At 42.8% G+C, this 25,255-nt stretch overlaps 5 protein-coding genes across 12 annotated transcripts in view; 4 read left to right on the top strand and 1 right to left on the bottom strand.

The window, feature by feature from the left end:
- Nucleotides 1–9,792, top strand: part of snx13 (sorting nexin 13) — a 28,814-nt gene extending 19,022 nt beyond the window's left edge. For 3 of the 8 annotated variants that reach the window (XM_074612811.1, XM_074612807.1, XM_074612809.1), the window contains exons 13-26: nt 172–365; nt 579–683; nt 840–1,010; nt 1,154–1,223; nt 1,770–1,817; nt 2,465–2,613; nt 3,894–4,001; nt 4,090–4,200; nt 4,403–4,564; nt 5,163–5,234; nt 5,330–5,475; nt 5,936–6,004; nt 6,088–6,200; nt 7,194–9,792. In XM_074612811.1, the coding sequence (XP_074468912.1) occupies nt 172–365; nt 579–683; nt 840–1,010; nt 1,154–1,223; nt 1,770–1,817; nt 2,465–2,613; nt 3,894–4,001; nt 4,090–4,200; nt 4,403–4,564; nt 5,163–5,234; nt 5,330–5,475; nt 5,936–6,004; nt 6,088–6,200; nt 7,194–7,429 (1,754 nt within the window). In that variant the 3' untranslated portion in view covers nt 7,430–9,792. The remainder of the gene's footprint in view (nt 1–171; nt 366–578; nt 684–839; nt 1,011–1,153; nt 1,224–1,769; nt 1,818–2,464; nt 2,614–3,893; nt 4,002–4,089; nt 4,201–4,402; nt 4,565–5,162; nt 5,235–5,329; nt 5,476–5,935; nt 6,005–6,087; nt 6,201–7,193) is intronic. The other 5 variants (XM_074612815.1, XM_074612813.1, XM_074612814.1 and 2 more) reach the window with 3 other exon arrangements.
- Nucleotides 9,793–11,180: 1,388 nt separating this feature from the next.
- LOC141754044 (distal membrane-arm assembly complex protein 1-like) lies at nt 11,181–12,194 on the bottom strand. Its single transcript, XM_074612820.1, has 2 exons — nt 11,826–12,194; nt 11,181–11,433 (listed from the first exon to the last, which is right to left on the bottom strand). Exons 1-2 carry the CDS (start codon nt 12,040–12,042, stop codon nt 11,369–11,371), a joined length of 282 nt encoding a protein of 93 aa, XP_074468921.1. The 5' UTR covers nt 12,043–12,194; the 3' UTR covers nt 11,181–11,368.
- A 226-nt stretch (nt 12,195–12,420) lies between these two features.
- On the top strand, nt 12,421–17,169 carry LOC141754038 (biotinidase-like). The gene is made up of 6 exons (XM_074612816.1): nt 12,421–12,808; nt 13,795–13,944; nt 14,075–14,226; nt 14,680–14,857; nt 14,932–15,531; nt 16,717–17,169. Exons 1-6 carry the CDS (start codon nt 12,566–12,568, stop codon nt 16,987–16,989), a joined length of 1,596 nt encoding a protein of 531 aa, XP_074468917.1. The 5' UTR covers nt 12,421–12,565; the 3' UTR covers nt 16,990–17,169.
- Nucleotides 17,086–19,302, top strand: LOC141754043 (biotinidase-like). The gene is made up of 3 exons (XM_074612819.1): nt 17,086–17,289; nt 18,237–18,394; nt 18,964–19,302. Exons 1-3 carry the CDS (start codon nt 17,232–17,234, stop codon nt 19,162–19,164), a joined length of 417 nt encoding a protein of 138 aa, XP_074468920.1. The 5' UTR covers nt 17,086–17,231; the 3' UTR covers nt 19,165–19,302.
- Nucleotides 19,303–20,142: 840 nt separating this feature from the next.
- Nucleotides 20,143–23,234, top strand: LOC141754042 (biotinidase-like). Its single transcript, XM_074612818.1, has 6 exons — nt 20,143–20,437; nt 21,389–21,538; nt 21,669–21,820; nt 21,920–22,097; nt 22,188–22,781; nt 22,861–23,234. The coding sequence occupies exons 1-6, from the start codon at nt 20,192–20,194 to the stop codon at nt 23,131–23,133; spliced, it is 1,593 nt and encodes a 530-aa protein (XP_074468919.1). The 5' UTR covers nt 20,143–20,191; the 3' UTR covers nt 23,134–23,234.
- The last annotated feature ends 2,021 nt before the right edge of the window (nt 23,235–25,255 follow it).

Raw genomic sequence — 25,255 nt, 5'->3', positions numbered from 1 at the left:
TGTAAGAGTGTAACAGTAGATGGATCTTTAGTTACAAGAGACCACAAGCTGCCAAAAGTACTAAACGTTCAATGCGCTGGCCCACTAACTGTGCATGTATGTGTAACCAGAGTGAAGCAATATAGTAGACAGACACCATTTGGACCAACTGTCATGTGTCTGTTGATCCAGACTTCATGCAGGCAGCGGGGGCCCAGGCAGAGCTGTTCTTCTGGCTCACTGTGGAGGGCTACAGGGTGACGGCACAGCAGCAGCTGGAGGCCATGCAGGGCTGGCAGAAAGATGGCAAGAAGCAGCCCAGCGCCACCAAGGGGCTGCTGAAGGCCGCCGCGCTGGGTGTCTACGAACAATACCTCTCGGACAAGGTGGGAGGGATCACATGAGTGTTTGACGTCAAAAGTAATTTCAGCCATAAATGAGATTAACATTAAAAAGAAGATCTGATTATATTCCTGTAATTTCTTGGTAAATTATGAACAAATGCACTTCTTTACAGCACTGCTTTCTTCAGTCTGTGTCATACAAAATTTTAAGAAAGTATCTAACGGCGTCTATCTGCTCTTTTTCTTCCCCATCAGGCGTCTCCTAGGGTGCAGGTGGACGAAACGTCCGTAACAACACTAGGGGAGAAGCTACAGAAAGACGACCCCACGCCAGAGATATTTGATGAAATCCAGAGAAATGTACTAAATCTTTTCAACAGAGTTTTATATGTGTATGAGGGAATTTTATGAATCATGCCAATACACATTTTGGGATTTTATTTGACTTATTTGCAAAGCTTTTGGTGTCTGTTTTCCACCTGTTAACAAATATTCTCACACATTATTTGACCCCAGGTGTATGAAATGATGCTACGTGATGAACGCTACTACCCCTCCTTCAAGCAGAGCCCTCTCTACGTCCGCATGCTAGCAGAGTTGGACATGTTGAAAGAGCCGAGCTACCGGGGTTCTGACGACGGCGATGGAGAATCCTTCAATGGCTCTCCCACAGGAAGCATAAACCTAGTAAGGCTTCTTCACTTCTTGTTGCAGCAGGGCTCAGAGAAATGCTGATGTGGAGACACTTCATCCACAGTGAAGCAGCACTCTGCTGTGTTATTGTTAGCAAACTGCGTTGCTAAATGACGACTTGTTCCTTGTGATTTCAGTCTTTGGACGACTTGTCCAACTCCTGCCATGATGAAACTATGCACCTACATGCCTTCATCTCCGACACAGGTAAACACACACACACACACACACATTCTTATACACTCCTCAAAACAAATTGAGCGTTATTGCCATAAAGTCTTAAAGCATAAGACTGTGTGTAAATCAGTCAGTCCCAAAGACCGAGTTTCGACCCACAGGAGGGTCGCAGGAGATTTTATTAGGGTCACAAAATACATTTTACAGAATTTCTTCCATAGTCTTTTAATTAAGATTCATATCTGCAGTACACCTTTGAGCCACATGAGGGAGGCTGAATGTTCGTATTGTTCTGTTCAGAGTACATCCTGTTTGTTTTACTGATGAGAGGAAAAAAAAACGAGAGCCTGTTAACTCCACCTAAATGTATTTATTTGGTCTCATTTATAAAGAATTTAACATGTGTATATGTTTTCAATAACGTGCATAAAACGAAGTTGTGATTTATCAAATGTGTATCTCGTCAATACGTTTGGTTTACCTATTCAAGATAATATAAAAGTGAAGCGGGAATGGCAGTAAAAATGATCAGGAACGTTCATTTAAGCACAAATTCGCTCTTCTCACGATCTATAGATGAGGCCTATTGTGAATTGGGTCGCGATGGTTTGTCCTTTTTAAAAGGTGGGTCCCCAAAATAAATGTTTGGGAAACACTGGTTGAAATCTCTCCGGCACTTTTTGCCAGTCAATCTTTGATGTAGGGTTGTGAATTAACACGGTTCTGGCAACTTGTGCATGTCAGGTGGTGCATGTCAGGTTTAAAAACACTTCATCTGACTTTCACTTTGGGGTTTGGGTGTTGTAACTGTTTATGTTGAGAGTATATGAATTTGTTATGTATATTGGGTATCTGTTAGCCCATTAGTCCCTCCCTGCATGTCTTTTCTTTCAACTTTTCACTTCCTAGCTCCATTCATCATGTCTGCTTTGTCACTTCATACTGTTTCAGTATTCTTTATTTCTTTCATTTTATCACTTTCACTGTTTTTCTGTTTTTCCTTCCTCCCTCCCTCCCTCCGTCACCTTTCCTGTCATTCTGTCCCATCTTCCTCCCTTTTATCACATCTCCACACCCTCTGCTCTGCATTCTTTCTTTTGCTTGCGCTTCCTTCCCCCCACACACACTTTGAACCTCCACATACTTTTCTTTCTGTTCCCGTCTTTTCTTTTCTGCTCTCATCCGCCCCCTTCATCCTCCATTACCATTTTTGGATGTATTGCCGGGCGCAGTAGCTGACCCTTGTCTCCCCGGCTTCTGGGGTGCTGCAGGGGTGTGCAACGACCACGGTAAGACCTACGCGCTGTACGCCATCACTGTGTTCAGACGCAGCCAGGACGGCAGCGAGGACTGCTGGAAGACCTATCGCCGCTACTCTGACTTCCACGACTTCCATATGAGGATCACCGAACAGGTGTGTGTGAGTATGCACCAGTTATTCAGAAGTTGATTTTAGTGAGTTAAAACATGGAGCAACCAGATGTACTGTATATAATGATGGACGACGCGTTTCCACTTCCTCCCACTGCCCAGAAGTGAAGCTAAAATATCCCGGATATGGGAGCTGACATCTTAAGATTATGGCATCATTTGGAGCCTGAGTCTGCGCAGTAGAGATCTGTTGGTGGAGCCGCGTTATCGAGGTCACCCGCCCGAACCAGTCGCAAGCTTATGGGCGCAGCTTGTTAATGATTAGAGAATCACAGCTGTTGATCATGACGTCTCACCCCCTTTTTTAAAGCACACAGCTCACATAACTAATTAAAACCAAACCTATCAGAAAAATTAACTCTTGAACATGCATCAGCGTGATAAGAACTACCTAAAATGACAGAAACTATCTTTGGGAACAAATATTTGAGGGTGTACTTTTGACTTTTTAGTTTGGCCCATGTCCCGTCCGCTAACATTGGGGGGGCGGGGTTTATGACCTATACTGCAGCCAGCCACCGGGGGGGCGATCGAGATTTTTTGGCTTCAGTTTGGGAAGCTGTCATGTTGTCCTTCTTATAGACTGTATATAAGAAGTGGACGTAGTCACCGTGACGTCACCCATTGGTTTATGGAGTGCTGTTTTGAAGCATCGAGTTCAGCATTTTGGCTGTCGCCATCTTGGTCTTTTGTAACCAGAAGTGACACGAGAGGGTGGAGCTAAGTACAACTGAACGCTGAATAAGACATTTTTAGGCGACCAAATGTCACAATTAACTTTGATGAACTGAAAACACACTGTGAAAGTGTTAAAGTTGTAAGACGAAAACACGGACAACTCCCAGACCGGACAACGCCGTGATAGCGAACTGTCAATCACAAGGTAGCCACGCCCTAAAGCATCCCCTGCTTTATGGTCTATTTGACTCTAAATGGGACCATAATTTGCTAAATGAACATCATGCTGTATTGAAGAAGACTTGAAACTAGAGATTGAGACCATAAACTCATGTTTCCAATATTTACTGAGGTAATAAATCAAGTGAGAAGTAGGGTCATTTTCTCATAGACTTCTATACAATCAGACTTCTTTTTACAACAAGAGAAGTCGCCCCCTGCTGGCTATTAGAAAAAATGCAAGTTTCCGTATTTGGCTTCACTTCTCAGACCCTGAGTTGCCCACTGGTCCATCTGTATATACAGTCTATGGGAGCAATATCTCATTAACTTGGTTGTCACCTCCTGAGTGTTGTATATATTCTGTTTTAGTTTGAGAACCTGACGTCGATCCTCAAACTGCCAGGGAAGAAGACCTTTAACAACATGGACAGAGACTTCTTAGAAAAGAGGAAAAAAGACCTCAATGCATACCTACAGGTAACAGTTTTATATATTAGCGTTGACTAGTCACATTTTAAATGCCTTTATGGAGCGTATATCAATAACTTGTGCGTGTGTGTTCCAGTTGCTGCTGAACCCAGAGATGGTGAAGGCCTGTCCAACTCTGATTCCTTATGTCTACGACTTCCTAGAGAACAAGGCCTACAGCAAGGGCAAGGGAGAGTTTGCACGCAAGGTCACTACATTTTTTTTCAAACAAGGAATACATGTCTCTGTGTCATTTATTTATTACCAAATAACTGCAGATTTATAATGTATATAGTTAAGATTTCAGTTGTTCTTGTGAATGCATACTCCTCACATTTATTCAATCATAGAGAAAGGAGTGGCGGTTTTCTAAAGTACACTTTCTCCTTTTTGTTTTATTCCCCCATCAGATAGACACATTTGTAAATCCTCTGAGGAGCTCGATGAGAAACGTGTCCAACGTGGTGAAGGGCCTGCCAGACAGTCTGGCCGAGGGCATGACCAAGGTCTCTGATAACATGGGCCGCATGTCAGAAAGACTGGGTCAGGACATTAAACAGTCCATACTCAAGGTAACACCATCACACTTTGCATCCTAATAAAGGAAAGCAAAGCAGTTAACTATTTTTGTTGTAGTTTTATTTTTTAATCAGTGTGAAAGTGTCTTTTTCTGTTTGATATGGTCTGTTAGCTTTTTTGTTTTGATTTGAAACAAAAATGAAAATAAGCAGGTGAAAAATAGTTTTAGTAAACTGAAACTAAATAAAAACTACATCCTTTAAGTAAAACTAAGCTGAAGCGATACTGCCTGGGTACATTTTTTTTTAAATAAAATAAAAATGAACGTAAATTAATTTCAGTTTTAGTTTTTATGCCTCCGCTCCAGTGATGTCTCAGGAACGCCTTGAGCTAATATCTTCAAATTTGGCATGAAACGTCCACTTGGACTCAAAGATGAACTGATCAGATTTTGGTGCTCAAAAGTCAAAGTCAATGTGACCTCACAAAACAGTTTTTGTAGTTGTAGCTGTAGTTATAATGATCGGGCTCGTTATAGGGCACCAATCCTCACAAATGTTGGCCACGTAGCCTTGATACAACTGTAAATAAACCAGTTTCCTCTTTAAGTTAGTTCATCCAACGTCTTACTATCCTCTTCTATTTTTCCAGGTGCCTCCGCTCCTCCCCAAGTCTGACATCGACCCTGAACACTGTCGAGTTTCCGCTCAGCTTGATGACAACGTGAGTCGGTGGGCATGTTGGGCGTTTTCTTTCTTTCATTTCCTTGTGATTTTATTTATTTAAATGGTCATTCATATGTTTATTTGTGTGTCCAGGTGGATGATAACATCCCGCTGAGGGTAATGCTGCTACTGATGGACGAAGTGTTTGACCTTAAGGAGAAAAACCAGTGGCTGCGCAGGAACATTAAGAACCTGCTGCAGCAGCTGATCCGGGCCACGTATGGAGACACCATCAACAGGTCAGAGACACAATATACACAGAGAAGACTCAGCATACACAGCAAGACTATTTAGACATGTTTTATTTATGTTAATAACCTTCTGTGCTCCACCAGAGCATGTCTATAAATGATCCCAAACTCAACCAGACCTATTAACAATCCTGCAGAACTTCATTTGGTTTTAGAACTATGGTTAACTCAAAGTATTTTCTGCAGGATGATCTTTATGTCACAGGTGATATACAGTATTTTAGACAAACATCTCATGGCCTAAGATGCACAGTCAGTATCTTTATTGCAGAACCAGTTCCACCTGAGCATCATAGCATTAAAGTTCACAGATCACAGGATGTTTGCACACACACACCTAAACTCAACACAAGCACACGCATGTTCAGAGCTCCAGACAATCTGAAGTCAAGTAAAGGGCAGTAAATAGCATCACACAACCTGAATCATCTTTCCTTTGTCTCTGTAGGAAAATAGTGGATCATGTGGACTACTTGACTTCACCTGAGCAGGTTGCAGACTACGTGAAGAAGTTCAGGTAAACCCTCCCCTTTTCTTTCAGATGACTCTGATTGGTCAGAAGCATTATGAATAACCTTCAGTGGCTCTGTCTCCGTATAGGGATTCCTACTGGCCCAACGGTATTCTGGCTGAGACGCCGCCCCGTCGGGACAAGAGCATCCGCATGAGGACACGAATAGCTGCCAAGACCAGTCTGCTGGGCATCATGCCAGGTAAAAACACACACACACAGTTTATCTAGTTATCACCCAGCCCCGTTTAGGACTGCTTCATCCATCCTTGAAGCCTTCTCTCTTGTACAACTGAAACATACCGTTGGAAAACACTTCCGATCAAGCACAAATCTATAGGGGTGTATCTGAGCTCAACAGAACAGGAAGAAGACACGCAGATAGCTTGTCATATTTACATGTGCTTTATTGTCTGTATTGTTAGTATAACCATTTTTCCAGCAGCTGCTTTTCATCTGTCCTTTTGAACCTTTTATTTTGTAAAAAATGTGGTTATGTTTACTTTTCTGTAATTTTCCTTGAGTTTCATGTCTGTTATTTAACTAGTTCCATTTCATTCTTCTCCTAATGCCACATTAGAGGGGGAATTAACCTTTTCCACTCCAGCCCTCTTTACCATAGACACGTTTTTGTCTTTTTTAGGGGGTACAGGGGGTCTTTAGGGGGAGATAGCAGGTCAACAGTAGATGTCACATAGAAGTGATGTACATCATATGAAAGCTAGGAACCTAAAGATGAATTTGAGATGCAGCTCAGCACTGTATGTCAAGTTCTTCTAGTCATTAATCATTATTAAGAGCTGAGACCCCCTTATTGTCAATCTACCTAGGAATCTACATCCTCTGAGCATTATTTAGCCTGACCTGGTTGGTACCAATGGTACAACCTTAGGTTTTCTAGTTTCACGTGATAACAGTATCTTCACTCTGGCTCTAAAACCTGCGTCTTTCAGAGCCTGCTACAGCCTCTGAAAGACAGTAAAGTTGGCCGAGGGCGCCGGTGCCTTCAAGGAGTGGAAGAGGTTAAGTGTCCTAAATGCTCCTCTGGTCAGCCCAAGTACTGCACGGCTGTTCACTCGGGGCAAAAATGAACCCACGAGGAAAAGGTTCCTCCTTGTCATTCCCCCCCCCTGTCCCCATGAGAGTTTGTGCATGCTCAAGTCCTAACCACTATATATTTCTCTCCCCACCTCAGACGAGCTGAAGCACATCATCGGAGCGGACACCACAAGAAAGGGCATACTCCGCGTCTTCGACATGTTTCAGTACCAACCCATGAACCGTCGGCTAGTCTATGTTTTCCTGGAGGGCTTCTTGGAGACGATGTTCCCCCAGTACAAATTCCCCGAGCTCTTTGTCAAGCTGCACTCCCGCTCGCCACGCATCCACAGATACGGCCAGAAACACAAATCCTCCTCCCTCAAGAGGTGACAGGAGAGGACGGAGGCGACGGGACATGGGCCGACCTGACACAAACACAGACTTGAGAGCTAAGAGTGAGAGTGTGGGGTGGAGGGGTCTTGATGTGAACGTCGAGGTATGTGTGTGATTTCTGCCCTTCCACTTCCCTCACACACTCTTTTCAGTGAAAACACTCCCGATTATCCAGCTGATTATTTCTGTCAAGACAGAACTGAAGGATGAACAACACACACTCTGCCCTCCTCTCACTCTGTGACACACACACACACACACACACACAAACACAAATCCTGTAATTTGCACCAAGACTGGACATGGCACTCTTTTCTTTTAGTTTAGATATTTTTCCTCCTCCTTTTTGGACTTTTTAGTTGTGTTTAGCTTTATTTCTGGGCCAGTCAATGCTGCTTTCTCCTGGTCTAGAGAGCAGACCACAAATACTGAATTGTTTTTAAACTGCAGGAGTAGATAGCATAGACCCACACCTTGCCTTACCTTCCCGCTTCTGTCTTTTGGCCGACACTCTCTACCATCTCAGTGACCCGGCCCCTCAGCTGTAGTCAAACTTACCCTCATGCTGTAGACATTTTATCTGCGAAAGCTGCACACTAAACATGCAAACAATATTTTGTTTTCATAGCAACCAAATATGTCAATAGCACTGGGTTAAAAAGGCGCTGTTTTTAAAAATGTGACTGAACAAATATGGGTCAAAAGAGATGATTTAGATTTTTATCGTCTGCATTTTTTTCCAGCCTCTCTCTCGAGACATTTTTTTTTTCTTTCCGAAGTGTTACATCATGACCCTCAAAGAATATCCCCACTTCCCCTTTAACGCTACTGTCATAATAACCTGTGACGACCAAAGCTCATGCTGTTCCGTACGTGTGTGTGCACTGGTTTGATGTGGGGATACTCTGAGCGATACTGTGCTTCATATCCTTAATCATGTGAGGAAAGAGGACGCAAACCTTTAACGAGCTAAAAGGTGACGCTGTGAGGACACACCGAAGTGTGTGTTGCAGTAGTGGGAGGCTCAGCTCCGGCTGTCCAATCAAAGAATGTACTCTCTGGTCTAATGTATTTGGCTCGTGTAGACTTTTTGTGTGAATGGGTGTGTGTGTGTGTTTAGCACGAAGATGCAACCCTCTTCAGTCAGAAACTGTGCCAGTGTGAGCTAGTGAACCAGCCTTAAAAACGATATATACTGACCAAGAGACGCACGCTAGAGGTAGCTCTCCTTCACTTGACTGAACGTTACAAAGGAAATCAAGATGGAGATATATCCACTTTTATTCAGAGAAAATGTCTTTAATTTTGTGCAATATTTTTTTTTTCTTTAATGCATGTGCATTTTGAATCATTGTATACTGAAAAAAAGTAATTGTTTTAATGGTAGAAAACATGAAAGAAGCTTCCCCAGAAACGTCTTCTCATCCCAACAACTTTACATTCCGTTGTTGTAAAAGTACAATGTTCATTTTACAGACTTGTTTTATAAGTCTGAGTTTTTTCTGTTTGGTTTTTTGGTGTGTGTGGGGGGTATTTTATCCCTCGCCCACTCGTACAGAATCTGTTTTTGGTATCAGTTGGGCAGTGGCCCGATGATTAACTCATTGGGCTATCACTAGTTCAATAGCGGCCTCAAACAACTGCTTCTTTTTAACTCATATGTGGCGTTTTATGCATTCAAGCCTGTTTTGTTGAGTGTGAAAAGATCTTTGTTATTAACTGACAGCTGGAGGGACCACCCCCCCCCCACCCCCCTCGCCTCCTGTCCAATAGGCTCACAGGACAGCCGTCTCCTGTGACCAATGAAATCACTGCTAATGAGCACTTACCTGTAGCAACTGTGGGAGGGTCTCTCCCATTGGCTGGACGGAGCCCCATTCTGCTGCAGTCATTGGATGGAACTCCCTCGTCTGCTTTGGTTCCGCTTGCACTGAGCGGCCCTGGTGGACTCTGATCGGCCGAGTAGGAGGACGTGAACCGGAGCCTCGCTCACTGGGAGGTGAAATATTATTTGTTCCCACGGTGGAGGAGGTGTCACTTCTAACTTTCTGCACATCTCTCCATACAGGAAAGGCTTGTCTTTTCTTTTTTTTTAACCCCAGTATTTATGAATCTATGATAATGAAAATTGTGCATATCTGTGTACAGTATGTGTTAATAGTGTGCCTAAATGTACTGTCAACTCTATTTTCATATTTTTCTTTAACCTAAAAAAAAAAAAATCAATCAGAATGTCATGATCATTTTACGCGACTGAAAATGACTTTAGGGTGTTTTTTTGCATCATGCTTATCAAACTCTTCCTTGTGAGCAGTTGTGCTCAGATCAGTATAACACTAATAAAAGGTAACTCAAACTAACTGACCCGTAGTGTTTATGCTGTCTTCAGTACAGTTGCTTGCTGCATTTTGCTCCAGCTGCTTGGTATTTCCTCAACTGATCTCAACATGGCTGCCGGGTCACAAACTTTCTCATTTTACAGCTAAACAGTACACTACAAGATGTTTCTGAAAACATTTGAGGCGAGAAATAGGAATAACTAACAGAATACTGATTCATATTTGATCAGCGCTGCCTAGTTTGACCGTTTGATCAGAGTTCTCCAGTGATTGACAGCTGCTCAGAGATGACAGGCTCCAGCTCGGCTCTGATTGGTTGTTTTCCTCCGGTCTGTGAAATCTTGCAGATGCCATGAGGAGCACCGGAGGACACAGAGGTACATGATTTTTTTCAGATTACCGGTCTGATGCACTACTGTCAGGATATAGTGACAGTTTTATAAAATAACTTGACTTAACTTTGATTCATTTGCTCCAATTCTACCCACTGCAGCTTTAATGTTGTAGTTATTTTTTTAAAGCTTTGTTTTTCATGCTCAAAATTACAACGGAGTATTAGGGCCACATTGAGGGAAAAGAAATAGGAGATTACGAGAATAAAGTCATATTACGAGAAAATAGTCGTAATTTAATGAAAAAGTCATACTATTTCAAGAAAAAAAGTTGGAATATTAAGAGAATAAAGTTATAACTTTACGAGAAAAAAAGTAATTTCCTCCTCCACAAAAGATGCAATTTCCCCATCAGGACCGTGTGGTTCTTTCTTCGGAATAAACGCAGTTTCTTGCACAATCTTTTCAAGGTCCTGATACTTATGATAATGTGGTGCTGATGTGCCAAAAGATTTAAGTATTTTGTTATTTGTGAAACCTTTACTAAAGTACAACTTTACAAGATGCTCCACGTTCCTCATTTTCACACAGGCGCCACGCTGCTCTATTTCCCCTCTACAATAACATAAAATTACTACATTATAATATGACTTTATTCTCAAAATATTACTTTTTTTTCTCGTAAACTTCTGACTTTATTCTCATATTACGATTCTTTTTCTCGTAAACTTCTAGCTTTATTCTCATATTACCACCTTTTCTCGTAAACTTCTAGTTTTATTCTCATAATATTACGACTTTTTTCTCGTAAACCTAAACCTCAGATTTATTTATTTTTTCCTCAATGTGGCCCTAATGCTCCGTCGTACAAAATGAACTCCAATAACTCAAATTAAATTGAGTGTTAAATAATATACTCACTCACTCAGTCCTGATAATGATATCTAAAGAAAGTTTCTGTTTAGAGTATGAATTAAATGGTTTCTGCATTAAAATGTAAGAAATACATTTTTTTCCCAATGAATTTAAAAAATGTGTTTTTATGCATAACATTTCAATGATGACAGAAATGTATAATTGCCTTTTTGATTAAATATATCTTTAATTCAACCAATCTATATCTTCCAACATTGAAAGATGCTTGGTCCATCCACACACTTCTTTAACTTGGGTGTGATGTTGTCCATGAACATCTGCACAACACCTTGCAGTCCATGTTTGAGTCATTTTAAACGTTTATTCATTTATGAGTTCCTGAGCAGCCTTCACGTCTTCTTCTGCGATTTTCCTACTGGATCACCGATGATGACCATTCCCCATGCAGCCAAACCTGAAAGATAAAAACAAGCTTATGCATTTATTTCTTCAAAAAAATATAGAAAAAATAAGAGATATCAAAGATACAGAGTGAATGGGTGAACATAGTGTGTACAGTCCGTCAATAAATAAATGTAATATGTGCAGTCTATAAAGTGGTATATAGGATGTATAGTGTAAAGTGCGCCAGTGGTTAGTCCAAGATGGAAATGTCTTAATGAAAAAGGAAAAATGTCTGATATGTATGAAATATGGATAAAACAAAAGGTAGAGAAAAAAGAGAAAAAATAAATAAAAAAATGTAATTCATGAAAAATAAATAGATAAAAAAAATAAAGAAATAAAGAAAACTTTAAAAGAAGCAACATAACTGGGCAATATCAAAAGTCAGACAAATAAACTTACTAGCCGCGAATGTGATCTGCGCCACCGTCCCCATCGAGATGGGTCCACCTTGTCGCATCACTCTGCGGGCTGCGAGGTAAACATAAGCTCCAGACAGGATCAACCCTCCACCGGAGATGATCCGACAGCTCCAGCAGCTCTTCAACATCTGGCTGGTTTTAGACAGGGGGGCGTCTGCTGCTCCTCCTGCTGTCGGTACCTCCGGTGCTGTTGACATTGTGGTTACTACAGGACTAATGCTAATGTGAATGCACTTCCTGGTCAAACACGTGTGGAGGCGTCAGACAAACACGTGAAAAAAAATACACAGAAGTTTTCTCGAAGTCGTCGTCATATGTTTAAACAAAGCGTTCACGTTATATACAACGTTTTATCTCAAAGTTTAGTCCTCAAGATCATGTTGGTTGTAAGAAGGGCAGATTTGTAAAGTGCTTCCGGGTTATGTGCCTTATGTTTCCGGTCCTTTCAAAATAAACGTTTTGTTTGTGTCATGCTCGCTGCCAGGTTGCTGTCTGTTTTCTGTGATCCGTTCACAAATAGATAAGTATGCTATTTGAAAAATGTAAGACGTGGACCTGCTGCACAAACTACAGGTCGTGTGGCTGCAGATTCATACAGTAAAGACAACAATATGTCGCAAGTGGAGCTTATCAGCTCTAAACCAGCAATGACTCAGCTGACTGACCTTTGACCTCTCAGGTGTGCTGGAGGCTTACTAGTGCGTCTGGGTAACATCGGCCATGTCTCTCAGGGAAGAAACAATGTTCTTGCTGGTTGTTGTTGTTTTTGTCAGCTGCTCTTTAATGTCGGCCGCTGGTCAAACAGAGCCGGTCCTGGACTCCTCCTATGTTGCTGCTGTTTATGAGCACAACTTGATCCTGAACCCGGACCCTCGTGTCCCCCTGTCCCGCCTGGCTGCCCTGCAGCACATGCAGAAAAACCTGGATATCTACGAGGAGCAGACTGCCCGGGCTGCTGAGCAGGTCAGGAGAGAGTTGAATGTTTAGTTTTTCAGTCAAAGAAATGCATATTGCTCACTTAAGAAATTCTGTTTATCCAGTGTCGATGTCCTTTAAAGTGTTGTGCTTGAAAGTAGGGAAAAAAGCTTTCAAGCAAATTTTTAAAAATAGTTAAATTGTCTCCAATGTCAAAGTCAAACTCATTTTTTCCTGACCATATTTTGTTTTGCTGAAACAGTTAAACAATTTTACATAAATTATTGTTAATTTTTAACTCTTCACTGCATTGGTCCTTGGACCCTTTAAGCAAAGCCTCAAGTGTTGTCACTTGCTATACATTGCAGACTATTTAACAGTTACCTGAGCTTGGATCATAACCAGTTACCTCTAGGGATGCACTGAGTACTGATCCGATACCAGTGTATCACACATATGGGATCATTCTTTTGTGTGAGGCATGAACAGGCTTGACTTAAATATTGTTTTCCTAACTTTTTAAAATAAAATGTAACAAATAAATACATACATTTAGTGAATTATTATTAAAATAATAAATCGTACACCAACAACTTGGTAAAAAAATCTTCAAAATTAACAGGAACTCCAATTCCGGTGTAAACCTTTTTAATGCAGCAACGAATTGGTCAAAACTTAAACAAAATCCCATTATATAATGTACAGTATATAGTATATAAACATAGAATTTAATTGAATAGATTGGGATCCATTGTCATCGATACCCAATCCAACTATTTGAGTCAGTATCGGCCCGATATCTGATCCGGAATCGGTGCGTCCCTAGTTACCGTTAAATTTAACAATCGGCTAATGTTTGATCAGCAGCATAACTAAAAAACATAGGATAATATTAATAAAAATATTCAGTCATCAGTGTATTTCTCTGCATGTTGACAGAAAGAAGCACATTTAATGTCATAGAATTCATAACTACTTTGGAGTAATGAAGCTCGTCTCATCTCTATACTCTGCCCTCATCTTCTCTTGATCAGGGTGCCCAGATCCTGGTGTTTCCAGAAGATGGTCTTCAGGGTTTCAACTTCAGCCGTTTGTCCATCTCTGGCTACCTAGAAACCGTTCCTGACCCCCAGCAGGAGAGCTGGAACCCCTGCACAGAACCGGACAAACACAACAACACTGAGGTGAACGATTACACTTTGAGATTTCATGTTGTTATTGAACGCAACGGGCATTCTGACACGATACACTGACATGGAAACACCACCAGTCTGTGAATATGAATCCTACTTTGAGTGTGGTTTTGTTTCACAGGTTCTCCAGCGGTTGAGCTGTATGGCCCGTCGTTACAACCTCTACCTGGTGGCCAACATGGCTGACCTGCAGCCTTGCCCCCTGAAGACCGACCCCTCCTCCTCCTGTCCCTCTGATGGACGCTGGCAGTTCAACACCAACGTGGTTTTCAGGTGCAGTGCAGACCTTAAAGTAGCTTAGCTGAAGTAAAATAGTTTAGCTGAAACCCGGCAAGTGCACAGTAGGGGTGTAAAAAATCAAGTCTGCCACGATTCGATTTAATTCAGGGGTCTGCCATCGATATGAGAGGATGTCATATTTCATATATATTTCATTTATATTTAATTTTTTTTTTTTTTTACTGGGTTCTTCCAGACTTTTAAATTTAAAAATAATAAGAATAGACCTGTTATTCACTATTAAGTGCCACATTTTTCATGTTTAAGAACTTCAAAATAAAGGCGTATCTTTAGATGAAGACATGTATCAATGTTTTCATTTTGCATCGATGATATTGGATCGTTGAATCGATATATAGATCCAGATCGATGTATTGTTACACCCCTATGCACCAGTAGGCTACATCATTTCCTATTGAAGTGTTGACAGAATCCTCTTTCATACAGGTCAGATGGCCTGCTGGTGGCGCGCTACCATAAACACAACCCCTATTTTGAGGATGCCTTTGACACGCCGCCACAACCTGAGATCATAACGTTTGATACGCCTTTTGCTGGGAGGTTTGGTCTCATCACCTGCTTTGACATCCTGTTCCACAAGCCCACAGTTACCCTGGTGGAGAAGGTAGAGAAACAGACACTCAAACTGTATTCCTGTGTTTGGACTTCTCTTTTCCTAATATTGGCCTCTCCTTTTAGGGTGTACGTCAGCTGATCTTCCCCACGGCCTGGATGAACCAGCTCCCTCTACTGGACACAATCCAGTTCAACAAGGCGTTCAGCTTGGGTGCCAATGTCACCCTGCTAGCGGCCAACATTCGTAAAGACGACCTGATCATGACAGGAAGTGGTATCTACACCCCTTTTTCTGCCACCTACCACCACGCCCAGAAAGGAGACCCAGAGGAGGGCAGGCTGCTGGTGGCCAGGGTGCCAGTGTTAGACCCAGTGTGGGTTGGGCAGAGCGTGGCCACGGAGGAGGAGAGGGTGGTTAGGGGTGAGTCCACATCATCTACAGACTCTGGATTTTGTCACAAAGAGATCTGTTTAGATTCTCCTCCTCCTGAAACTGCTTCTTCAGTTCCTTCCTCCTCCTCCGCCACCTTCGTCTCATCCATGATGCACGACCCATTTACATTTGTCCTCTTAAACGAGACAGAGGGCGAAGTCAACGTGTGTGACGGCACCTTTTGCTGCCACCTGCAGTACCAGCGATTACCGCAGGGCGGCAGTAAAGAGCTCTACGCATTGGGAGCATTTGCTGGAACGCATATTGTGAACGGACGCTACGCTGTGCAGGTATGAATGAGCAGAATTTTGGATATTTAAAACTGCTTCATGAGACTCTTGTCACATTTTTTTCCCACTTTGTTTATTAGTTTTCATTTAAAAAAAAAAAAATTTCCGTATACATAAGTACAGAAAACACTTTTCATCTTTTTTTAAGGAAATAAACAAAATCAAGTATGTAAGGGATAATGTACAGCGAGCCGGTCATTGTTTGTGAAAGAATCCCCAACAGGGCGATGGACCCCGATGCAAAGCGGAAGAGTCTCTCACCAAGTCCACCAACGTCAGAACGGCGCCCATAGCAACGGTCTGTCATACATAGCAACAGTCTGCTATAAAGAAATAACAGACCGCAGAATGCCGTGATTGACCAATCAGAATCGAGTATTCAACAAAGCAATGTAATAAAATAAGATAATCCCCATATTAAATTAGTAATAATAATAATACAAAATAAGAATTTAAAAAGGAGACTTAAAAAAACAACAACAACAATAGACAAGGTGTGTGTTTGTATGTGTGCGTGATGGTTTACAGTAAACAAATTCTGCAACAAATGATGAAAACAAACCATACTACAAATCTCACAGTTGCTCAAGCAGATATGTATTGAAAGGTTGCCATACGCTGCTAAAATCCTTAGGTCCTTGTAGAGCAAATCTTATCTTTTCTAGCTTAAAAATTGTAGTGTATCTCTGATCCAAATTTTAAAGGAGGGAGGGTAGGCCTGCCTCCAATTGAGTAAGATGAGCTGGCTAAAAGAGTGACATAAGCGATGCCCTAGGAAGATGATCGTCCTTACATTGGATACCAAAAATGTCTGTAAGAGAATTTGGATCTATTTGTCTTTCAAGTATTTTGGATAGAGCATCAAAAATGGAGGACCAGTAACCTGAGAGTCTCTATTACAAGAATCATCAACTGATGGATGCATCTTTGAGATTCTGACTTTAGACAGATGAAGTCTGGCAAAGGACCACCCTTACCACTCAACATCTGTAAATTGTAAATTCAGATCAGCCTGCCACACCTCTCTCAATGCATCAAGAGATGTTGTCTGCAGAGATGAAAGTTTCATATACATAATAGATATTGTGCTTTTTGAGAGATGGAGCTGTTGGGAATACAATATTTATAGGCTGCTGTTCAGGGATGGCAGGAAATGAACTCACATTCATCATATCTCTGTTGCAGGTGTGTGCACTAGTCCGCTGTGCAGGATCGGACGTCAGTTCCTGTGGACAGGAAGTGGAAGAGGCAGAGTCTAAAATGGACTTCCTGTTGGAGGGGCGGTTTGGGACCAGATATGTGTACCCATCAGTTTTGGCTAGTAAGCTGATCCTAGAGCAGCCAGAGCATCTGGAAACAGCTGCAGATGGCAGAGTGACCATGAGACACTCAAACATGACCGGTGGGCTGGTCACCGCCTGTCTGTACGGAAGGATGTATCACCTGGACAACGAATGAACTGCTTTGGAATAGATGGTTGTGTTAGAGGAGAAAAATATCAAAAACAAATGTTCTAACCAAGACTGGTTCCGTTGTTACACATTTGTTTCTTGTCATAATACCAATGTGCTTGAGTGACCGACATCAATGTCCGCTACGATCGCTCGAAGAAGAATAAAGTCTCAATCCGTCCAGCCAGTCCAGTAGTTCAGTTTCATTGCTTCCTGTCAGTGGCAGTAAACAAAGTGGATGTGACTCGGATGTCCGTCACATTTTGTGGCCATCCACGGTTCTCACTTGGATTACACTTCAATAAAGGTGAAGGTGAGGATTAGAAGGTGACCCTAGAGGGTCCGATTCACATCCTGTGGTCTTGTCACAGTTGTTGCTCAGATTTCCTTGCTTGACCCCCTATCTGACCGTGAGGTGTGCACCAAGTGTCTGGGTGTAGGTCACCTTGGAGAAGCCCTGTCCGAGTCGCCACTACCTGCAGCGTTCTGCCACTCTGTGAGAGAGGAAAGGCTGCGTCAGTTGGAAGACCTTTAGTCTGGAGACCCTCTAAAGAAGCTCTGGTTCCCACAAACAGCAAGAGAAGCACCGAAGCGGGCCACGTGAATACCCTAGGCTCTCCCAGAACGCAAAAAGGCAAAGGAGCAAGGTTGGGGTGTTTCATTGGGCTCCTGCAGGCTCCTTCCAACTTTCATTATGCCAGGGGTGTGACCACATCATGGTTGGCAATTATCAGAGATCTGTGTGGCGGTGGATTCCTGGACAGCACCTTTCACTTTCTCAAGGTTTATGGTTCTGTGAATTCCTGGATGACTCCCAGTCACAACCCTACAGGGTGAGAATATTCTGAGAGGCCGAATTACTTTGTTTTTATGACATTTCAACCTGCACGATGAGACGTATCCACCTCGTTTACTGCCACGCAGTCATCCAGGAATTCCCAAAACCACAGTTATCTACGTCATTTCCGATAATTATTTGAAAATGTAAGACATGGAGCTGCTGCACAAACCACAACTGTGAATGTGGATCCAGGTTTATACTGTACACTATATCGCAAGGGGAGCTTCTCATCCCCTCAGTCTGAAACATAAAGATCAGCTGCTGTTTACCTCAGTAGGACATCTGAGCCCTCAGGTGCTATGGTGTAACTTGTCCATCTGGTTTACACCGTTCATGTCTGTCAGGGAAGATTGGAACAATGTTTCTGTTCGTTGTTGTCAGTTTTTCTTTAATAATGGTCGTTGTTCAAACAGAGCCAGTCCTGGACTCCTCGTACGTTGCTGCTGTTTATGAGCACAACTTGATCCTGAACCCGGAGCCTCGTGTCCCCCTGTCCCGCCGCGCTGCCCTGCAGCACATGCAGAAAAACCTGGATATCTACGAGGAGCAGGCTGCCCGGGCTGCTCAGCAGGTCAGGAGAGAGTTAAATGTTTGTTTTATTTGCCTGAAAAACTAACGTTGCTTATTGCTCTTCTTCAGTAAAAGTCAAACTTGTTACAGTATTAGACACTTTGTCCTGTGTGTCATCATTTTTGTACATTTTTAACTCAAACTTTCCACTGCATTAGTCCTTTGACCCTTTAAGTAAAGTCCCAGATGTCACAGCTGTTGCTATAAATTGCAGAATATTTAAGTTACCTGAGCTTAGATCATAACCAGAGACCACTAAATTTAAAGAGGACCTATTATGCTCATTTTCATATTCATACTTCTATCTTGGTTTTCTATTAGAACATGTTTACATGCTTTCATTTAAAAAAAAAAAAGCTTTACTTTTCTCCTACCGGCTGTGCTGCAGCACCGTTTTCCACCCTCTGTCTGAACTGAAGGCGGGTATATATTGCTGCAAACGAGTCGGTGTACCCGAGTAAACTCAGTCATCAGGAGAAGTTGTATTTGTCTGTATGCTGACAGATGACTACAGTAGAGTAATTAAGTTTGTTTCATCTCTATACTCTGCCCTCATCTTCTCTTGGTCAGGGTGCCCAGATCCTGGTGTTTCCAGAAGATGGTCTTCAGGGTTTCAACTTCAGCCGTTCGTCCATCTCTGGCTACCTAGAAACCGTTCCTGACCCCCAGCAGGAGAGCTGGAACCCCTGCACAGAGCCGGCCAAATACAACAACACTGAGGTGCTTAATCATACTTTTCGATTTGATGTTGTTATTGAACGGGCATTCTGACTAGGGCTGTGCAATTAATTGAAATTTTATCGAAATCTATGTTTGTTAAAGGCAAAATGTGTGTCAAAGTACCATTTAAAATTAAATATCGTCGTGCTGCAGGGATGTCCTAAACATGTCCTGGCCTACACATCATAATCCACAGACTTAAAGGTACAGTGTGTAGTGTCCCTTTCCAAGACTGCCGATCGTCAGCTGCTAAGGTCAAAACCGCGGTAACGCCGTTCCCCTCGCTCAGAGGTCATCCTTACCATAATAATCCTACACTAGGAGCGACGGAAATCAGACGGCGGCTGGCGGTACCACGGTTTTACACTCTGCGGCTGTTTCTTAAGCATGTAGGAGAACTACGGTCATCTTCAGGTAATGTAAAAACTAGGCTCATTCTAGGCTGACGAAAACATGATTCTTAGTTTTAGGTGATTATACACTAATGCATTCACAGTTATGAATATTATATTCCATTTCTGCCAATAGATCCCCCCAAAATGTTACACACTGTTCCTTTAAGAAAACATCTTTGTTCGGTACAGATTCCTGCAAAAATCCCACCGTAATCATTTTAATATGTTTATCAATGAAAATGAGAATAATAATCATTCCCTCTAATATCGCAATTGCAATATCAGACAAAATAATCGCAATAAGATATTTTTTCTAAATCGTTCAACCCTAATTCTCACACGATACACTGACATGGACACATCACCAGTCTGTGAATATTAATCACATTTGAGTGTGGATAGACAGGAAGGCAATTCAGGCAGGCCAGCCACTGCAATAAAGGCTTTTTAAAATAGATATTCCTTCCTCGTTGCCACTTGTTGAAGTATTTTGGAGTGCCTGGATTGCCTTCATGTCTATATTGATTTTTTTCCCGTTTTCCAAGAGCACATGACACGTTTTGCCTCAAGGTTGAATACACAGAGCAACCAGTTATCTCTCTTTCCACACATTTGAGTGTTGACTGACCTTTGTCCTCTCAGGTGTGGGGGAGGCTAACTAGTGCCTCTGGGTAACATCGGCCATGTCTCTCAGGGAAGAAACAATGTGTTTGCTGGTTGTTGTTGTTTTTGTCAGCTGCTCTTTAACGTCGGCCGCTGGTCAAACAGAGTCCACAGTCCTGGACTCCTCGTACGTTGCTGCTGTTTATGAGCACAACTTGATCCTGAACCCGGAGCCTCGTGTCCCCCTGTCCCGCCGCGATGCCCTGCAGCACATGCAGAAAAACCTGGATATCTACGAGGAGCAGGCTGCCCGGGCCGCTCAGCAGGTCAGGAGAGCGTTATATATATATATGTTTATCCAGTATTGATATCCTTCATAGTGTTATGCTTGAAAGTAGGGAGAAAATATTTCAAAAAATAATAAAAAAAATACTTAAATTATCTCCAATGTCAAACTCAATTTTTCATGACCATATTTGTTTTGCTGAAACAGTGAAACAATATTACATATATTCTTGTTCATTTTTAACTCTTCACTGCATTGGTCCTTGGACCCTTTAAGTAAAGCCTCAGGCGTTGTCACTTGCTATACATTGCAGACTATTTAACAGTTACCTGAGCTTGGATCATAACCAGTTACCTCTAGGGATGCACTGAGTACCGATCCGATACCAGTGTATCACACACATGGGATCATTCTTTTATGTGCAAGGCAACAACAGGCTTGACTTAAATATTGTTTTCCTAACTTTGTAAAAACAAAATGTAACAAATAAATATGGAACATAAATTTAGTGAATTATTATTATTAAAATAATAAATTGTACACCAACAACTTGGTAAAAAAATCTTCGAAAATTAACAGGAACTCCAATTCCGGTGTAAACCTTTTTAATGTAGCAACGAATTGGTCAAAACTTAAACAAAATCCCATTATATAATGTACAGTATATAGTATATAAACATAGAATTGAATTGAATTGATTGGGATCCATTGTCATCGATACCCAATCCAGCTATTTGAGTCAGTATCAGCCCGATATCCGATCCGGAATCGGTGCACCCCTAGTTACCGTTAAATTTAACAATCAGTTTATGTTTGATCAGCAGCATAACTAAAAAGCATAGGATAATATTAATACAAATATTCAGTCATCGGTGTATTTCTCTGCATGTCGACAGAAAGAAGCACATTTAATGTCATAGGATTCATAACTACTGTAGCGTAATGAAGCTTGTCTCATCTCTATACTCTGCCCTCATCTTCTCTTGGTCAGGGTGCCCAGATCCTGGTGTTTCCAGAAGATGGTCTTCAGGGTTACAACTTCAGCCGTTCGTCCATCTCTGGCTACCTAGAAACCGTTCCTGACCCCCAGCAGGAGAGCTGGAACCCCTGCACAGAACCGGACAAACACAACAACACTGAGGTGAACGATTACACTTTGAGAGTTCATGTTGTTATTGAACGCAACGGGCATTCTGACACGATACACTGACATGGAAAGACCACCAGTTTGTGAATATGAATCCTACTTTGAGTGTGGTTTTGTTTCACAGGTTCTCCAGCGGTTGAGCTGTATGGCCCGTCGTTACAACCTCTACCTGGTGGCCAACATGGCTGACCTGCAGCCTTGCCCTCTGAAGACCGACCCCTCCTCCTCCTGTCCCTCTGATGGACGCTGGCAGTTCAACACCAACGTGGTTTTCAGGTGCAGTAAAAAAGAAGTAGTTTAGCTGAAGACCGGCAAGTGCACCAGTAGGCTACATCATTTCCTAGTGAACTGTTCACAGAGTCTTCTTTCATACAGGTCAGATGGCCTGCTGGTGGCACGCTATCATAAACAAAACCTTTTCTTTGAGGAGTCCTTTGACACGCCGCCGCAACCTGAGATCATAACGTTCAATACGCCTTTTGCTGGGAGGTTTGGTCTCATCATCTGCTTTGACATCCTGTTCCACGAGCCCACAGTTACTCTGGTGGAGAAGGTAGAAAAACAGACACTCAAACTCTGTACTGCATTACTGTGTTTGGTCTTCTCTTTTCCTCACATCCTCCTCTCCTTGTATCCCTTTCAGGGTGTACGTCAGCTGATCTTCCCCACGGCCTGGATGAACACGTTGCCCCTACTGGACTCAGTCCAGTTCCAGCAGGCGTTCAGCTTGGGTGCCAATGTCACCCTGCTAGCGGCCAACCTTCGTAAAGACAAACTAAAAATGACAGGAAGTGGTATCTACACCCCTTTTTCTGCCATCTACCACCACGCCCAGAAAGGAGACCCAGAGGAGGGCAGGCTGCTGGTGGCCAGGGTGCCAGTGTTAGACCCAGAGTGGGTGGGGCAGAGCGTGGCCACGGAGGAGGAGGGGGTGGTTAGGGGTGAGCCCACATCATCTACAGACTCTGGATCCTGTCACAAAGAGATCTGTTTGGATCCTCCTCCTCCTGAAACTGCTGCTTCTGTTCCTCCCTCCTCCACCTTCGTCTCATCCATGATGCGCGACCCATTTACATTTGTCCTCTTAAACGAGACAGAGGGCGAAGTCAACGTGTGTAACGGCACCTTTTGCTGCCACCTGCAGTACCGTCGGTTACCACAAGATGGCAGTAAAGAGCTCTACGCATTGGGAGCATTTGCTGGAACGCACATAGTGGACGGACGCTTCGCCCTACAGGTACGCATGAAAAGAATTTGGGAAATTTTAAAAACTGCTTCACGAGACTCTTGTCACATTTATCATATCTCTGTTGCAGGTGTGTGCACTAGTCCGCTGTGCACGGTTGGAGGTCAGTTCCTGTGGACAGAAAGTGGAAGAGGCAGAGTCTAAAATAGACTTCCTGTTGAAGGGGCGGTTTGGGACCAGATATGTGTACCCATCAGTTTTGGCTAGTAAGATGGTCATAGAGCAGCCACAGCATCTGGAAACAGCTGCAGATGGCAGAGTGACCATGAGACACTCAAACATGACCGGTGGGCTGGTCACCGCCTGTCTGTACGGACGAATGTATCAACTGGACAATGAATGAACTGCTTTGGAATAGATGGAAAATATCAAATACATTTTAAAGACAGATTTATAAAAACAAATGTTCTGTTCATATACAAACTGCAATAAATCAAAAACAAATCTCTTTATTCGTTCATTACTTAATCTTTACAAACATTGCACCAGTAGCGTTCATCCTCTGCCTGAAAGTTGCTTGTTCCTAAAAAGGCAATATTTATTTATTTCGCTCTCTACCTCCCACTCCGAGAGCCGTTTTTTTCTTTTTTTTCTTATTAATTAATTCAAGACAGTATGATAGGACGATCTTCTCCGCGCCACGGGCACTCCATGCACTGACTGTGACTGAATGTTGTGTTAAATGGACTATTTGTAACTTTCAGAAATGCTTCTTAACAGCGACACCTGTGGCCGTGAAATCAACGAAAGTCAGCGTCGGGCTCGCGCTTGCTCGCTCTAAATATACCGGAACGAGCATCACTCAAAACAGTGAGGCGACACACGTCAGCTAAAACCACAATATCACTCTTTTGATTTAATTAATTTAGGTGGGGCAGACACAGTCTCAGTTAGGTTTGGGGTTAAGCTATGGGTGGGTAACTGCTCTAATGGAAGCGCAGAGAAGTGTGTAAGACTACAGCTCTGCGTCCTGGAATGACCTCTGGTTTGTCATGGATTTGTTCCACCAACAATCTTGGTCAGATTTCTGGATAAGAGAGCCGCACCATCCAAAGTAGGATGAATGCCGTCTCTCCTAATCAGACCAGGAATTCCCCAGAAAGGGTTCCAATTGTCAATGAAGCCCACATGGTTTGCTGGACACCACCACGACAGCCAGCTGTGGAATGACTTCATGCGGCTATACATGTCGTCACTGGTCAAATTGGGGAGGGGACCAGAGAAAACTACGGAGTCCGACATTGTTTTTGCATATGCACACACCGATTGGACATTAACTTTAGTGACCTCCGATCGACGTAACCGGGTGTCATTACCGCCGACGTGAATAACAATCTTACTGTATTTACGTTTATCCTTAGCCAGCAGTTTCAAATATGATTCAATGTCGCCCGCTCTGGACCCCGGGATGCAATTAACTATGGCAGCTGACTTCGCTAACTTCACGTTCCGCAAAATGGAGCTGCCGATAACCAGAGTTGGTTTCTCAGCGGGTGTGTCGCTGAGTGGGGGATATTTGTTTGAAACGGGAAGTGGTTGGTGGTTAACCGTGGGCTTCAGCTTACGACTACGCGTCCTTCGGACAGTCACCCAGCCTCCCGGCTGCTCGGGGGTTGCCGGGGGACGGCTAGCAGAAGCTAAGCTTGGCCGGTCCGCACCGGCTAGGGGCTGGCTAACTACAGAAGAAGCTAAAGTGCAGAACCGGGCTTCTAACTCGCTAACCCTCGCCTCCAATGCAGCGAATGCACTACACCTAATACATGTACCATTAGCTCTAAAGGAGGCAGAGGAATAACTAAACATAAGACACACAGAGCAGGGGAGAGCAGGAGAAGGAGAGAGAGCAGGAGAGAGGAGAAGCCATCGCTAACGGCTAAGCTACTGCTAAGCTACTGTTATGCTACGATACGATAGCCCAGCTAGCGTTAGCCGAGCTGAATATAACTGGAGAGTCTTAAGAGACTTATTGGAGCAGCCTGATAATAAGGAATTGCAGTAATCGAGTCTAGAGGTAACAAATGCATGGACTAATTTTTCTGCATCATTTTGACACAGGATGTGTCTGATCTTTGCAATGTTACGTAGATGAAAGAAGGCAGTCCGTGAGGTTTGTTTTATGTGAGAGTTAAAGGACATATCCTGATCGAAGACAACTCCCAGATTCCTTACGGTGGTGCTGGAGGCCAGGGCAATGCCATCTAGAGTAACTATATCATTAGATAATTTGTTTCGGAGGTGCTCAGGGCCTAGTACAATAACTTCAGTTTTGTCTGAGTTTAACATCAGGAAATTGCAGGTCATCCAGGTGTTTATGTCCTTAAGGCATGCTTGAAGTTTAGTTAACTGGTTTGTTTCGTCTGGCTTGATCGATAGATATATGTGTGGTTAAGTCTCTAAAAAGGAGCGAGTTGTGAGTGCTTAAGCAGAACTAGTGTAGATATAAATGCAGCGGGTAATTAGCCGCT

Source organism: Sebastes fasciatus, chromosome 17, assembly GCF_043250625.1.
Source record: "Sebastes fasciatus isolate fSebFas1 chromosome 17, fSebFas1.pri, whole genome shotgun sequence".
Lineage (NCBI taxonomy): Eukaryota > Metazoa > Chordata > Actinopteri > Perciformes > Sebastidae > Sebastes > Sebastes fasciatus.
The sequence above is the reverse complement of the archived record's forward strand: the minus strand, read 5'-3'. Positions and strand labels throughout refer to the sequence as shown.